Genomic DNA, 15,922 nt, shown 5'->3' with positions numbered 1-15,922 from the left:
TTAGATATCATGAGAGAGAATGTTAAAATAGTAACTATTCAAAATTGATAATTTACAAAAAAAAATCTAGACAAAAAGCCTATACATTCATTTTAATTATATATGAATATTCCACTTGATCAAGCAAAAAAAAAATCATACTGCCAGTAAATGGACACTGTTAAACCTGTTTGATAGTTGAAAATCTTTCCATTTGAACCAGAAAACAGACAATGAAAAATAACTTAAGCCTTCCAAGTAGTAGAAATTCTATATATGTCTATGCATTTGGAGACACCTTTATAAAGCAGGCAGAAGAAACTAGAAGTCTAGTGTTCTTCTACAGACAAGCTGAAGTTACTGCTCAGTTTCACCCCATTTGATCTGCCACAAACACCATCACAGCCATAAATGTGAATTAATAAGCAGCAGCAATTTATTGTTATTTCCATTTTAAAAAAGAGCCCAATAGTGCATATACCTTTTACACATTACACCTGCAGCTATACTTCCTACATGTTCTGCTTCTAAGCGTTCCAAGCAGCCCCAGACCATATCCTCCTCCTACTTCTAGACTGAAGCTACTTCCCTCTCCATGCTGTGTAGATAGGAAGTGTAATTTGGGAGGAGAAAAAGAAAGACAGCTGGCTTCTCAGTCATCCTGTTATGTAAAGTGTACAGATGGAAGGGTAGAAAGCCTGAATGGTTGGAGTATGTCTGGTATGGACAGAAATCTGGTACAAAATAAGAAAGACACTGACAGTTCAGTCTTCCAATCATTTTGCCAGAAGTTTACAACTTGACCCAATTTAGGTCAAAACCAGCACAAGACAACTCCATATTTTTTTAAAATACATTTAAGAATAACAAAAATTATTTTCCTCCTCTAAACCTGTTTTCTTAATCATTCTAAACTTAAACCAAAAAGTTATCAAAACCATTCAACTAGCATTAAAGGTCACCTCAGTCTAAATTTCAGCATAACTACAAATAACTGGACAGACATTTTCATAAGGCTTATACAGCCTTATTAACTGGCAGTGGCACAAGCATCACACACAAGCATGTTTCTGTGCCATTAAGGCATCGCTTGCTTTTCATACTGTCTGCAATGACTGACAGAAGTTCATCCAAATAAGACAATAACATCTTCACACAGATCTCTTTACCATGAGACTGTGATCCCTTCAAAAGAGACAGAATAATGGTACCATCACATAGAGACTAATCAAGCATGAGGAAGACAGATTTATCTTCAGTTAACCTGAATGTATCTTTCCTGATGTTCACATTTTTCTATCCAGCTTTACACTTTATAAAAACTTTATAACAAACAACTCATTAAAAATATGATTACTAAAGGTCTGAAATGTATTAGTAATCACTATGTTTGTAGAAAAAGCAATGCTTCTAAAACTAGACAGCAGTAAGGATGCCCAAGCTAGATGTAAGCTCTACACTTCTAAGCATCTAACCTTACAAATCAGGTATTGAAATGTTTGGGAGCATAACTGGTTTCTATCATATTATCTGGATTCCCAGTCTTTTTAGCGTCTCCAAATATTCCCTTATAAGCCAGATTTGGGTTTTTGTTTGTAAAGGCAGGTTGTTTTTCTAATTTAAAACACAGGGATTAGAGAATTAAAAATGTGTTTGAAACAGACAAATACTCTGGAAAATGACTGAATGGAAGCTACTTGCTTTTGTAAGAAGTTTTCTAAAGTGTTCACGAATGTTACCTGGAGGTGACCTGAGAAGAGCAGTTTTCATTTATGTTAAAAAAATCAATCAAAACCTACGGCATAAGGCCATATCCTGCTATTTGTAATATGCTACATAAACATTTCTAGACAGAAACATACAGTAAGAATTTTTGTCCTGCAATAAGCATCAGTATTAATTCTTTTTCTTCTACTCCCCCACAAAATTTGAAATTTAAATGGAAAGATTGCTGCTAAAATTCACATTCCCTGTTTTTTTTCTTGAATGGCCCATTAGGTTTTAAGAGTATCTTGATATGTCTACAACATACTAAAAATAAATTCAAAACTGAAGGTTTCTGCAGAGACAAACAAAAAACAAGTACAAAGATTTTTTTAAATACAAACACATAGTACAAGTAAAAAGGAAATATGAAGACAAATTGATATAAAAATCAGTTTTTATGTAAAAAAATAATGCACTGTAAAATCAGTCAGTTACAGTATTCACCTTCACAGAGATTTCTACATTTTCAAAAGGTTACAAAGCAAGAAAAAATAGTTCTACATGAGAGGCAGACTGCTTCCTAGATTCCATCCCAAAAATTTATACCCTGAGCCTGCAGGGAAATTAGAAGCAGGATACAAACCCTGCTGACAGTGGAGTGTGTTTCTGTAGTAAATGCTAAAGCATTTGTCCAGCTTACATGGATCTGGAAGGCAGAGCCAGTCTATCTTTGACAAGGAAACAGCTACAAAAATTAAGTTTCTAAAATGGGGTTGGGATGAAGGTGCAAGTCAGTGAGTGGATCCTCCATGTTCAACACACAGGAACTTTCCTGGAATCCAAAAGCTCACTTTATGAAGACTTCATCTCACTTAGACAGGTTATCTAAGTTCATATATATTTGACAAATACTTTTCATACCATGCAAGTTTAAATATTTCTCTGTAACATTAGAATTCAGTCATTATCTTCATGGTTTTCTCTGGAGAAAAAGTTTTTATTACTTGAACAGAAGGTTTTCTCTTTTCACTAAGATAACTGGAGGAAACCTAATCCTTACCTGTTGCAAATCACTTTCACCTTATCAACAGTAATGCATTCATGTAGTTGAGGGTCTGCCCCAAAACTATTTTAAAGCCATTTATTAAAAAAAATATTTTAACAGGATATATTCTCTAAAAAACCCATTGACTACACAGTCTGATGAAGCATCAGATAACTCTTACTACAGCTCTTCACTTTTAGGTACTACATACTCTGTAACAATAATCAGGTAAAAATTCCTACTATGGAAATACAACAGCAACAGCTTTTCACCACTGGCATTTTTTTCTACTTCCAAGATACCCTATAAAGCTGCAAAACCATGAAATTTTTAAGAAGTATTGTAATACAAGCAACTTCAAACTGGATTTTTACTTAAAACCCCCTCACTTCTGCTCCACCTTTTGGTGCTAATGGCTCTACAATGTTGAAACAATTTTTTTTTAATATAAAGTCTCTGTATTTACTAACACAGAAAACTAGTATCCCATACTAGTCATTAATTTCTCAGAAAATCATATCTATAGTGTGCAGTTTACATCTGAGATAAATGAAACAAGATTGTCAAAACAGTACTTCAACATGTAAGAGATGAACATAAAAAGGCACATACAGATTGTCAATGATTACAACACATTTCGTTGACAAGAGAGTATTTTCTGCAGCTGTAAACAACTTTGTTTACATAAAGGCTCATACCTTTAAAGTGAGGTTAGTGCTGCTGACTCAGTTATTGCTACATTCACAGTTTAAGAGAATTTTAGACAATATATGAGGTACACTCCCAAACAGAGTCATCTTCATTTCTTGCTTGTTCATTTATCATTCGATAACTGAATTATGCAGACTAAAGTACTGACCACGGAAGCCAGTAATACCCAAATCATTAGAGATGAGACAAACATTAGCACTGATTAAACTTCAAAAAACCAAAAAGTCACCTTTGCAGAAAAAAGTTCTTGTTCTTCATTACATGAATATTTTCTTCATTTTTATGCATGCTAGTAAACTTTTTTTTTCTGGGCACATTAAGAGCCCGTTCAAGCTGTAATAGAATTCTTGCACCTTTTGACCAGCTATGTTAATTCAGTCTCTTGATATAACAGCTAAGGAGTCAAAAATCACCTTCCCTTTGATCTTCTGGCATACAAGTCTCTTATGCTTTTTGTTAGCTGCTTTATGAATACTTTGTATACTCTTCCACAGTATGTATGCATGGTTTTCTGTAATTCCTGTTCCAGGGGCTGCAGCAGTGAATGAACCAGGTCATCTCCAAATGAATACTGTAAAAGAGGTTAAGAAAATTTAGGATTTATATGGAAGATTGTCATTACTCAGAGGTATTAGAGTTTTATAAAAATTATTCTCAGCATTGTATTTGCTCTCTATAGGTTTATTAAATGTTTTCCAGAACTCACAAGCGCTTCTGAATGCAGTAATTTAAAAACGCCTCTAAATTACAGAAATATACAGAAATATGCCTTCAATACACCTCACAAGAAAGATTTTTTTTTTTTAATGTTAAGCAAATGAACAGACAGGCAAGGAGGAAATTTAAAATTACCTTACCCAACTAAAAATTGACAACTCTAAAATTATTTCTGGGTACTTTTTTGTTGTATGGTAACTTTCTCAAATGACATATAATCTTTAAGTAGTACAATTCTTATCAAATTATAATGAAACAGCAGTATAAAAAATGGTACTGAAGTTTCATTAAACTGAATGATGGTCAAACACATACTGTGTTTAACATGGTCATGAAATAAAGTTGTCATTAGCTCAACACTGCAATGTTTTTTATAAACAAATGATAAGTTAAAACAGCATTTTGGAGTAATATAATTTTGTTCATCTTATTGCCATTGAACCAGTAGTGCTTTACATACTTTCTCTGACATGTTCATGTACGAAATGGGATCATAAATAAAAGGAAATAATTTTTTCTTCTATTTTTGACAATGCTCAAAGGAAACAAAGAAATAATATTTTTATGGAAATACAATCACTTTCCCTGCAATGTATTCTCAGACCCTCAAAAGTACTTTTCTTCATTTTTATATCTATATGACAATGCATAATAAAGCAACATTAAAACATACTCTTGATTTTTGTAGGTTATACACACACAGTAGCCTGCTACATTAAAATGTGCATCAGTGCTAAGTTTTATAGCTCTTCCATGAGTATACTGATGTAGTGACAAATAGTTTATTAGATAACTTATCTGCAGAATGAAAAGAAGTCACTGTGCTTTGGATTTAAAGGAACAGAAAAATATTAATACACTGAATTTCTGGAAAAGGTCAAAACATTGTATTAAAAAAATTTTTTTACAATTCAAATCTAGATGCAATTAGGTATTAAAGTGTTGCAGTAAATACATACAAACTTTGGGAAGAAGGGATATTTTCTGCACTTTAAAATCTCCAGAAAAATGAAGATTCTGGTGATTGATCATTCAGCCTGGAGAAAAAGATTGTCCCTCTCTACTCTGTACTGGTGTGGCCTCACCTTGAGTAAGCAGTGTGCACAGTTTTGGTCACCACAATATAAGAAGGGTATAAAGCTATCAGTGCCCAAAGGAGGACTACAGAGATGGTGAAGGGCCTTGTGGGGAAGCCTCACTGCAGTTACACCTTCCTGGTGATGGGAAGAGGAGGGCAGGCACTGATCTCTGCTCTGTGGTGACCAATGAGAGCAGCAGAGGGGATGGCCTGAGGCTGTATCAGGGAAGGTTTAGGTCGGATACCAGGAAAAGCTTCTTCACCCAGAGGGTGGCTGGACACTGGAACAGGCTCCCCAGGGAAGTGGTCACAGCACCAGCCTGACAGAGAGCAAGAAGTGTTTGAACAATGTTCTGAGGTGTGGTGTGACTCTCAGGGACTGTCCTGTGCAGGGCCAGGTATCTGGATTTTAATGATCCTTGTCAGCTCCTTCGTAATCAGATATTCTAAGATGCCAAATGCTCATGGAAACAGTTTAGTGGGTGACTTATCAAATAAAGGAGAATAAAGCCTTTTTAATAAACACTGACAACTACAGGCATTATCTTAGAAGCCTAACCTAGATATAGTCTACACTGTGTTTCAAAAAGATGCTCATAAAAGCAGGAATACACTGGAACTCCATCCAAACAATAAAGGAGAAAAAAGTAGTAAAACAGTTGACATTACTTAAAAGAGAAAAAAAGTACTTTGTTGCAATCAAGATGAATATCAACATACCTACAAAATACCTGTACCACCATAGATAAACATACATGAAACAATAACAAGTACAATGCAAAAATCACTCACATTTTTAATTGCTTCATAGACGGCCCTAAAAGTCGGTTGTTTATCATCATGGTAAACACCTCTATTTCCATGAAGAATAAATATACCTTCTTCCTCAGCTGCCTTACAATTGCTTCCATAGATGCAGTGGTCAGGCCGGTAATTCCATTGGCAAGGAAAGACGTAAAGACTTTCTGCATGGAAAAATGAGAGCTCTGGGTTAAGTATCAAAATTGTTTCAGGAAATAAACCAATCTTCTCTTTATTTCTTTAAGACAGCTTTATAAACTTCTGTACAGTTGTTTGGAAACCTAACAGTTAACCACACTCTATCAAGCTCCAGCACTGTCTCTCAAATGCTTTCAGAGAATTAAAGAAGTGAAGTCCCTTGAATGCCTTGACCCAAAAGCCTGCTATTTGAATATTTTCCTGGATTTTTTTGCCCTGGACATTTTTTTCCATGGAAAAGATAACTTCACAGTGTTAGACTGAAAATCAATGTGGATTTACCTGGATTGTGAAAAAACATAATGTTCAATAGATCCTGATCACCCCATGTTATGTTCAACTTATATTTCTTTAGTAGTGGCATCAGAAGTTCTCTCCATTGTAACCGGACTGGTGTCATATCATTCTATTAAACAAAACAGCAAAACGACACACATTCAGGAGTTATAGCTGTAGGGAAGGAAATGCCTTACAGAATCTCAGTAGTTTGCACTTCAAAGGTACAAATCTCAAATGCATAGATAACTTCTTCCTTTTAAACCAGCAAGTCCATCTAAGGAAACTAGTTACCGACATTTCTGATATGCTTTATTTCTCAGTGATCAACTTAACAAAAAAAATCCCTCCAACATCTTAAACCAAGAATTCTAAGAATAGCAAGGGATTTTTTATAGCAGTAGGATCTAACACCAAAACTGTGTTTAAGTCATGCAGCAAGTAGATGGGGAGTATTTAAATATCCCCACATCATGCAATTTCTCTCTTTATCACAGAGTTATAATATAAACAGGTTCTAACACTAACTGCAAACATTTGAACCAGTGTAATATTAAATTAATTCTTAAGTAGTTCCAAACACATACAGAAAAAAAATACTGGCTACAAAGCAGTGTACAAAAATACAGAAATCCTTCAAAGGTTTTCAGAAGCATTTTCATGAAGTTGAACTTATTTTTTTGTTTACTGAACTTGAATTTCCACATCAACAGGACAACTTGTCACTAGCAAAAGTCAGTAAGAACTAAAACAACAGCTGTTACCAAATTCCCAAATTCTTGATTTAGCAGAATCACTTCAAAAGAAAAGGACCTCTTCTAAGGTTCTGGTTGAGGAGCAGCTACTTGGAGTAAATTGGCCTACACTCAATTCTATGTTAACAAAGGGATTCAAATCTGCAGTTTAAATGGCTATATATTCTAAAACTAATCTCTTATCTTTACACCTTATTTAAGCTCAACTAGAACAGAAAAGGAACAAGGCTCTCACTTTGTACCTTGCACTTCACAGTTTTGAGAGCATGGATGGAATAACAATAAGTCCCATAGGGAGAAAACTCCTGAACCAGTACAAGCATTGTGCTTCTTTTTAAGCAAGTTGCCAAAAAAAATATATTAGAACTCCAGTATAGTTTGAGATTTGCATACAGGAATATCATGTTAAGAGACAGATTACCAGGAGCAAAATACTCAGTTTGAGATTTACAGTATCAAAGATGTCTTTCATGAGCTTTACACTGACAAAGTAGAAAGTGTACAAAATTGCAGTTCAGTTTTTACTCTTCCCTCAAATCATTTCAGCCATCAAATATGAAAGGCTTTCAGAACTGAAGACTAAACCAAGAAATACTACAAGATTTCAGTCAAGAATTAATACAAAAAAAGATCTATACCTTATATTATGCAAGAAGTCAAACAGAATATTACAGTCCCTTCTCTCCTAAAAAATTTATGATTATGATTACCTGCAAGTATTCAATGAGCACAGGCTTAAGAAATGCACAAGAAAATTCTTCACTAGTAAGAATTATCATTAGATTCAATGCGAAGTGATTAAATGAAATAAAACACAGGCTTTAACACTAAGCTAAAACCTTTCAAAAAAGCAAATAAATAAGACTGAATCGCAGTCAGTAAAGATTACTCCCTCACCTGAAATTTGCAATTCACAGAATATTGACCTACGGTTTAAGTTTAGACAAAATGCTAAGAATTAAAACCAAAATTAAATTAGCTCACTCATACCAGGCAAATCATGGTGAGGGAATATACAACAACGAATATAGGTTTAGAGTAATACAAAGAAATAGAAGATCAAATTGTTAAAGTCACTATTTAATACAATTTTCTTTTCACTTGCAGAGTTTTTACAGCAGAGAAATCCAGAGGATATCCCAAGAAGATGTAAAGCAGGTAAGAACATGCATCACATAGCCAGATGTCTAGAAGCAATACTACTTGACAAATAGTGCTGTCAGATTTAAGAACTGGAAATTGTAATATCTCCATAACCTTTGCATAAATAGAAATGAGCTATATATTAATAAAATAGCAGTGATATATAATGACACCAGTGTAGGAGCAAGAGAAACTATTTGAATAATTACTTGTTTACCTTCTTTAAAATATTCCATTGTAATTTGCAGTGATGTGAAACAGCCTGAGGAGCAGGATGCTGATAGAACTGCTTTTCAGAAGTTACTCAAGTAAAAAAAATCAAAGAAAAAATGCTGCAATAATTTTAAAAATCTTTTAAAAGAATATAAGCCTTCTCTCAGTATTCCACAACATGCAAAGAATGATAGTGATTTGAGAAAAACCAAATGATAGTAGGAATTTCTGTGATGACATCAAACTGATACAGACAGGTTCTTAAGAACTCTCAAAACTCTAGTTTACTTGAGCAGAAGAAAATGTGTAAGAACAAAATATATGAAGGAACATCAAAGTGTTTTCTGTCTTTTTGGGTTGTTTTGTTGTTTATTTAGCTTGGTAATTACTCATTTCTGTACCAGAAAACTTCTGCCTGGCCAAGGCTGAAGTCAGACTTAAAAAAGCTAAATCACATTTAGCCTTCACTTTTTTTTTAAATTTTAGTAAGAAAATATAAAGCTGAATAAAAATTCTCAAATCACACAGCAATATCTAAACAAACTGCAGCTGTGTCCCATGAACAGCTGGCCAGTTTAGATTTCCTTAATTCCAAAAGAGAGGCAGCCCTCTTCCTTCTGATTACATGATTCTATGCTATTCTTGCTCTAACAGTGTAGTGCTAACCCTTTCTGCATGTTTATGTAAGCTGATGTACTTCAATAACCCAGCAGAAGGATTTCTTTTTTCTACTGTTAGCAAATTGAATTGAATCACAGAAAGGACTGAACACCAAAGGCTACAACCAAGTAAATAAGAAAAGTTGGGAGAAGCAGCTGGTAAAAGACAGGAACCTTCCTTTTAGAAGCAATTTGTTTTTGTGCAGCCGCACTGTATTTCTTGAACTACAGCCCTAAGCAACAATGAATGGTAAAAAAGATTGTAATGGTTTAGGTCACAGAAGATCTCTGAACTTAGATATCTTTTTCAAACGCATACCCATGAACTTCTACTTTGCACACTCCATCTGAAGTTAATTTATTTGAGGCTTGTTTGATTTTCTAAGAGTTTATTCCCTTCCTTGACTGCCTGCATTTCAGGCATCACAACTAACCTTCTAAATAAATGTGATAGAAGTCATTCCTCTCTATTCGCATTGCCTCATTGGTCATTTTGTTAAAAAGCACCATATCTGTAGCATTTGCTGTATCTCTTCCAATTTAAAAAAAAATCTACTTCTATATGTACACAAATACAAAAATGTCACCTATTATTACCTTTTCCATATCCTAAACAGTCTTGAATACTTTTCCATTCCCATTTTCTAACTGCTGCTTAGCAGAGACAACATGTAACCATCAGAAGCTTCATTATGAATCCCAGACTCGTGCAGTTATGCAGTGTAATGACCACACTCTATTCAGTGACACATCTGTGCATGCACGTGTATCTGTGTACAAACATACACATGTGTGCATTTAATGCATGTATTTGTGCCATACACAGGCACAGAGACTCGCAACAAACCAGACAAATAAGATAGGACCAGAAGGAACAACATCCATTAGGCACCACCAACAGCCAAGGACCTTGTCTGAAATGGCCTGACCTGACAGTCCTGAGAAGACTGAGGCTCAAATAGGTAAGTGGATAAAAGATGACTTAATCCTGGAGCAGTACATGGAACTACAGGTTATTGCTACTCAGCTGAACATTACAACCATTGGCTAAAGTCTCTCATTCTATTTTTTATTTATCCATCTTCTGGATCCTCCTAACTCTTAAAAATCAATGTGACAACAGAAGAAAGATGCTTAAAGGCCTCAAGTGGCTCAGCTTGTAATTTGGGCTACAACAGACAAAGAACCCACAGTTCCAAATCCATAGCAATGGAGGAATGTCCTGATCCAAAACTTTCACTTCAGAAATATGCTCCAGCACTACAGTATCATGCTAAAAGGTCTACAGGCAACTTTAAAAAGATACAAAAATTCACAGAACTTATATGCTCCTGGAAGAATTTGTTGAGCCTCCTGAAAAAATATAAACAAATTCACACCTTCCTATAACACAATGAAGCATTTTCTAGTTCTGCTGTATTTCACTGGAATAGTTAATGGCACACAACACGTGTGTAAGGTCGAAAAGCATCTGCAGTGTCACTGGCAAGGGGTACTGGACAGTCCCTCCCCCTGAATTTGGTCTACCTCTTTTCCAAAGGTTTGAGAACAGTAGCTCCTTTGCTACCAATCACAAACAAAATCATAACACTCTCAGGCCTACTGTATATAGACTCAGCTACACTAAATCCTTTTCCAAGTTTTGCTTTAATGTCTGCAATTTTTCCTATTGACCAAATCTCCTTATAATAAGACATTCATGAAACCTGAAGATCAAAACATACTCTCTGCAAGTTTCCATGAACAGCAGTTTTTGTAATAAAGCTTGTGCATCTTCAGGTACTGCAATGCTTTGTAAGTTTGTGGGTCCACACTCTAAGTACTGAGGGAGAACAAACTAAATGGTTCCCCTGCTCAGTGCTCTCTTAGCCAGATCTCACAGAATCACAGAAAAAATATTCTACCCCTTTAGAACCAAGGGAAAGTGCAGTGTTTCATTCTGAATTTGAAAATACTCACTAATTATTTCACTTAATTAATCTTATATTTTAAGTATATATATATACACCTACATTTGAAGAAAACACCAGTTTTAGGTGTTATGGAGAAAGGACTTCATGTTGTCCTCTCAAAAACTACAGTTCGTTTTAGTGACAATTTTAGCATCCTACATAATCTGTATGCCTTTGAAAATCCAAACTCCAATTTTACCAAAAATGCATAAAGTCTCCAATGAATTGATAACCTAAATTGTACTGAGAAGCCAAATCACAATTCTGGCACAGTATGAATAAAAGACCAACTTATCTTAGTTTTTTACCATGCTGAAAATAAATCACTATACAGAAATGCACTGTCAGAGCTTAAGATATATGTAGCTTTCAATCCCATGTTTTTCTATCTTTCAGTATTTTCATTTCTCCATATGCTATAATCAGTAAAACAAACAAACAAAGTAGACAGTGCAAGATCTCACAGATGAGATATATATATATATATATAATGATGATAGAAATGCTTTCTTGGAGAAACTGCAGTCATATATGACAGCTACTACAACTTTCTACTTTAAACTACAACTGAGATAATCCATTCTCCATTTCTCTTAAATTCTCTGAATTTTCTTCAAGAAAAATACATAGTGAGAATGCTAGAATAAAAGCTGCTTATTGCACTGGAAATGAGGGAGAATTAATGTCTACTGCAAGTTTATATTGCTCCTCTTACGGATGCCTCTTCCAAAATTTTTTGACTGCATGATTATTTTTTCCTAATCAAATTTCTCTTAAACAGAGATGTACTTTCCCCCAGGCATAATCACATAGCACTGCTTTTGTACTTGTGTTTCAAGTATATAAGAAAAAACTTCAAGTCTGAGGAGCAATGACCATTTCTACTGCTGTGTGCATTGCTTCCATGCATGTAGTAGTAGCTACTTTCAGGACGAACTTCTTTGTCTACAAAAACTAGGACTTCAAAGCAAATAAAAAGATACTTAGGGTGATAATCACCTGGCTACAATGTAAAAGATCAAAATTTGGAAATCTTCCTTTTCAACAGTTTACTCAATGTTTTAGCACCACCTCCTGGTCATACAACTACACGCATTTTATGAGTTTACAACAATTGTTTTTCTGGGATGCCTGTAGTGAAGAAATAATGTGGGCGTATCTACTGGCAAATGTAATTTACAGTAAATTGCATCAAGTCTAAGGATCTCTCAGAAGTAAGAAAAATTAAATCAATCAAGCACACTCAAAATTCAAGAAGTCCAAGTCTTACAATGAATGACATTTAAAAAATAGATACTATTTTAAACACAGTGTACTTTGAGAGCATTATTACAATTACAGAAAAAACCCATTTTGAAAAATACATATGAATATGAAACAGAAATAGAAGTAAAAGATGGAAATCCACCAAAAATGCAATTGAGGCAGCACACATACCTTGAAATATTTTCTTCTGATACGTGTCATATTCATTAGCATGACTCCAGAATTAATTCCAGTTGCTCCATAATAGGGATGTCTAGCAAAACGATTATACCACCCAATACGAGGCTCTTCATGTTCTGGTGCCATTGCAGCAATTTGTGTGGAGTTGAACTTTCCCAGAAAAGACCAAATATCATCAACAGGCCTCAAAAACAAGATGTCAGTATCAACATACAGTAGTGAATCCACATCTTTGAGGATTAACTGTGAGGGAAAGAAATTATAAGTTTTATTGAACTTCTTTTCATAAACATAAGAAAGTTTAACAAATTTTTATCATATACAAATAAATTCACTTTATGCTGACAGTTTACAGTCACTAAATTTGTCATCCTTCCTTTTTCTCACATTTTAATGAATTTTTTTTGAGGGAAATAAGTTTTATATAGAACAGCAATGCAAAGGTACTCATTTTACATTTTATATGTCAGGATTCCTTCAGAGTAGGTGGAAGCCAGCATTACTCTAACAGGAGCTCCTCTCTTGCTTCTGCTCCCATGTTTTCCCATGCAGCTGATCAAACAAGTTTTGAGAGCCCGTCTTTGGGAGATAGCTCCCACTGGTCTAATTCACCAAGCCTGAAGTGTGTTTTCTAAAGTGTTTTAGATGAGCATATGCACAAAACATTGGCAAGAATAGCCCATTTCTTGTTTCCATTTGTCTAACACTTCTCAGACCCATGCATGCAGGAGACTTTCCAACTGAATGAGGAGAGATGAGGTATGATAAATCCACCTCTTGCCTCTGAAATGATGACATGAGGTTACTGTGCCATGATGCATCAAGTGAGAAAAGGACTTCATTCCATAGGGTACTAGTGCCACAGAAGAATGTGAGATTCAGAGGGTTTTTTTGGATGTCATAAAAGTAACTTTAAGGAGGAGGAGGAGTAGTTCTTTACTTAAAACCAAACAGCAGTCAGATTAACAAGTACAGTTTGATGTTTCATAAACAGACTCCTGGATTGTTTCATTACAAAGTAACTTACTGGCAAAAAGAGTCTTTGTGAAGCACATGGTTTAAACAATTTCTTCCATTCTCCTGCACTCTCAGATGGAAATGTTATTGGATATAATGTGTAATTAACTTTTCCTTCATAGGGGAATTCATCAAGCTATGTAAAAATAAAAAAAAAATTTAAAAATTACTTCAATTCTATTACAAAAAAAACCCAATTCTCCATTCAAATTGATACTTGAAACCAAGTGCAATGTCTCTTTTCCATAATAGAAATCCAAGAATTTGTCAGCTAATCAAAAGTCTTGAACAAAAAGTGGCACCTGCAGGCCACTATGAAGAAAACATATCAGATCACATGCAAAAGGAAGAGGAAGCAAAATAAATCAGTATTTACAAAAAGTAAGTATATGAATTAAAACTCTTCCCCTCTTAACTAGTTACCACGGGACAAATACCAATGAAATCTTTCCAAATTTAATGTTACTCCATTTTTGCCACAGCTACTGTTTGCATAACAGTGTATATAAATTAGCATATGTAACATACTAATGTCACAGTTAATATGACATCTCAAGTACAAAAATACTAAAATCCTCCACAGTTACAGCCTTGTCAGCTTCTAAAACTGCTACTCCAGTCATAACGCAATTTTCATTAGCTGAAATTTACTAAAATTAGACATAACCATATCTACCACATTCAAACACTGGTGTTTCACTTTCTCTAAACAACGTAAGCCTGACTCATGGTGTAAGCACAGGGACAAAGAAAAGGACAGATCTCTAATTTTTTCTTGTAAAGCCAACTCTAAAGAAGCTCACACAAGGTAACTAATTGGTTTGCATTTAGAACACCAGGCTTGTATTTAACAGATTAAGATGACAAATCAGAAAGTTTTGGTCTGTCTCTAGGAGAAACTCTGGTATCAGCAGCTGGCATTCTTCCACAGGAAAAAATTTCAAAGATCTCCAACCAACACTACGAATGCCTTATTACCTTATTTTTAGACTCCTGCATTTCTGCCACTCTATCAAACAAGCAGAAGAATTGCTGTATATTACTCAAATTGTGCTACAAATTGTTTTAATACATTTTTGAATACTTACTATGTCTTTGAAACTCTCATGCAATTGGTCCTCAGCAAAAATATGAAAATGGAGAGGTTTGATGCTGAAAATAATGGCTGATCTCAACATAGTAACAGTCTCCTCCAGTCTTTCACCACAGGCCACCACTGCTAGATGCATTTTCTCAGAAGGATGTGTTTTCATATAATCATATCTGATACAAAAATATTTTTTTCATTTGACATTATTTCTAGCACAGGCTTAAAGAAAAACTACTATTTACTGCAGCAAGTAATTAACAAAATACCATTTATCATACTTAAACCAGCAAAGTATAACTCAACAGAACATGCAAAGTACAGCATTACATCTCATATATATGCTTACATGTAATTTGAGCCATTCATAATCACTCCCACCACCCCAGTCTAGAAGGAAATAAAAGGTCTAGAAGATCTATACACATTTATTCTTTACAATCTTACTACTCATTACTACAAAGGAAATGCATCAAAATAGCTATGCTAAAAGAAAGACTATGTGAAGTTACTTTAAAATGTCAAAGGCTGACAGCACAGTAAGTCTATACATGAGGTTTTTTCCCCATTCCCTGGACTAAATACAGACATAGGAAAAAAATGACAAGTACAGCAGAGTTGAACTCAACAACAAAAGTGAGATAACCCCTACTTTCAAGAAGTTCTGTTGAGAACATTTTTGACTGACCTAGGTTTTATCCATTTTCTACTCCAGTAAATCCTTTTTTGTCCAGCACACCCTTCAAGGCTTCGCCCAAGCACTGACAAAACACAGGAAGATTTCTCCTGTCCTTCTGTCTTGCAGGAGTACAATGTGGGCTGGATGAGGGGCAAAACTAATGCTCAGATGGCCTTGTGGGATGCCCTGGTGCTCCCAGTGATTCTGGGAAATCCCTCAGGTACACTGACCACACACACTGCCCATGGCCTTGAGGTTGAATCATTGCAAGGACTGGGAAATCCTTTATTTCTGAAGATGTGCCTACAATGTGTTATATAGGGCACACTTAAAAGTTATTTCACTATTTTTATATAATAAACTAGAATTGTCATCAGGTAAATAGTGGCAAACAGTGGGTATACTAAAAATTTCCTGGATTTCACAGATTTAGTCAGGAAAGCTTTGAAAGCTTTTAAA

General features: G+C 34.9%; 1 protein-coding gene across 3 annotated transcripts in view; it reads right to left on the bottom strand.

The window, feature by feature from the left end:
- Positions 1–393: 393 nt before the first annotated feature.
- The window catches only part of GXYLT1 (glucoside xylosyltransferase 1), a 32,622-nt gene continuing 17,093 nt past the window's right edge, over positions 394–15,922 (bottom strand). For 2 of the 3 annotated variants that reach the window (XM_063396627.1, XM_063396628.1), the window contains 6 exons: positions 14,786–14,960; positions 13,708–13,833; positions 12,672–12,923; positions 6,519–6,642; positions 6,030–6,202; positions 394–4,013 (listed from right to left, as the gene is read on the bottom strand). In XM_063396627.1, coding sequence (XP_063252697.1) covers positions 3,852–4,013; positions 6,030–6,202; positions 6,519–6,642; positions 12,672–12,923; positions 13,708–13,833; positions 14,786–14,960 — 1,012 coding nt within the window. In that variant the 3' untranslated portion in view covers positions 394–3,851. The remainder of the gene's footprint in view (positions 4,014–6,029; positions 6,203–6,518; positions 6,643–12,671; positions 12,924–13,707; positions 13,834–14,785; positions 14,961–15,922) is intronic. The other variant, XM_063396626.1, reaches the window with a different exon arrangement.

Source organism: Prinia subflava, chromosome 4 (assembly GCF_021018805.1).
Source record: "Prinia subflava isolate CZ2003 ecotype Zambia chromosome 4, Cam_Psub_1.2, whole genome shotgun sequence".
Taxonomy (NCBI): domain Eukaryota; kingdom Metazoa; phylum Chordata; class Aves; order Passeriformes; family Cisticolidae; genus Prinia; species Prinia subflava.
The sequence above is the reverse complement of the archived record's forward strand: the minus strand, read 5'-3'. Positions and strand labels throughout refer to the sequence as shown.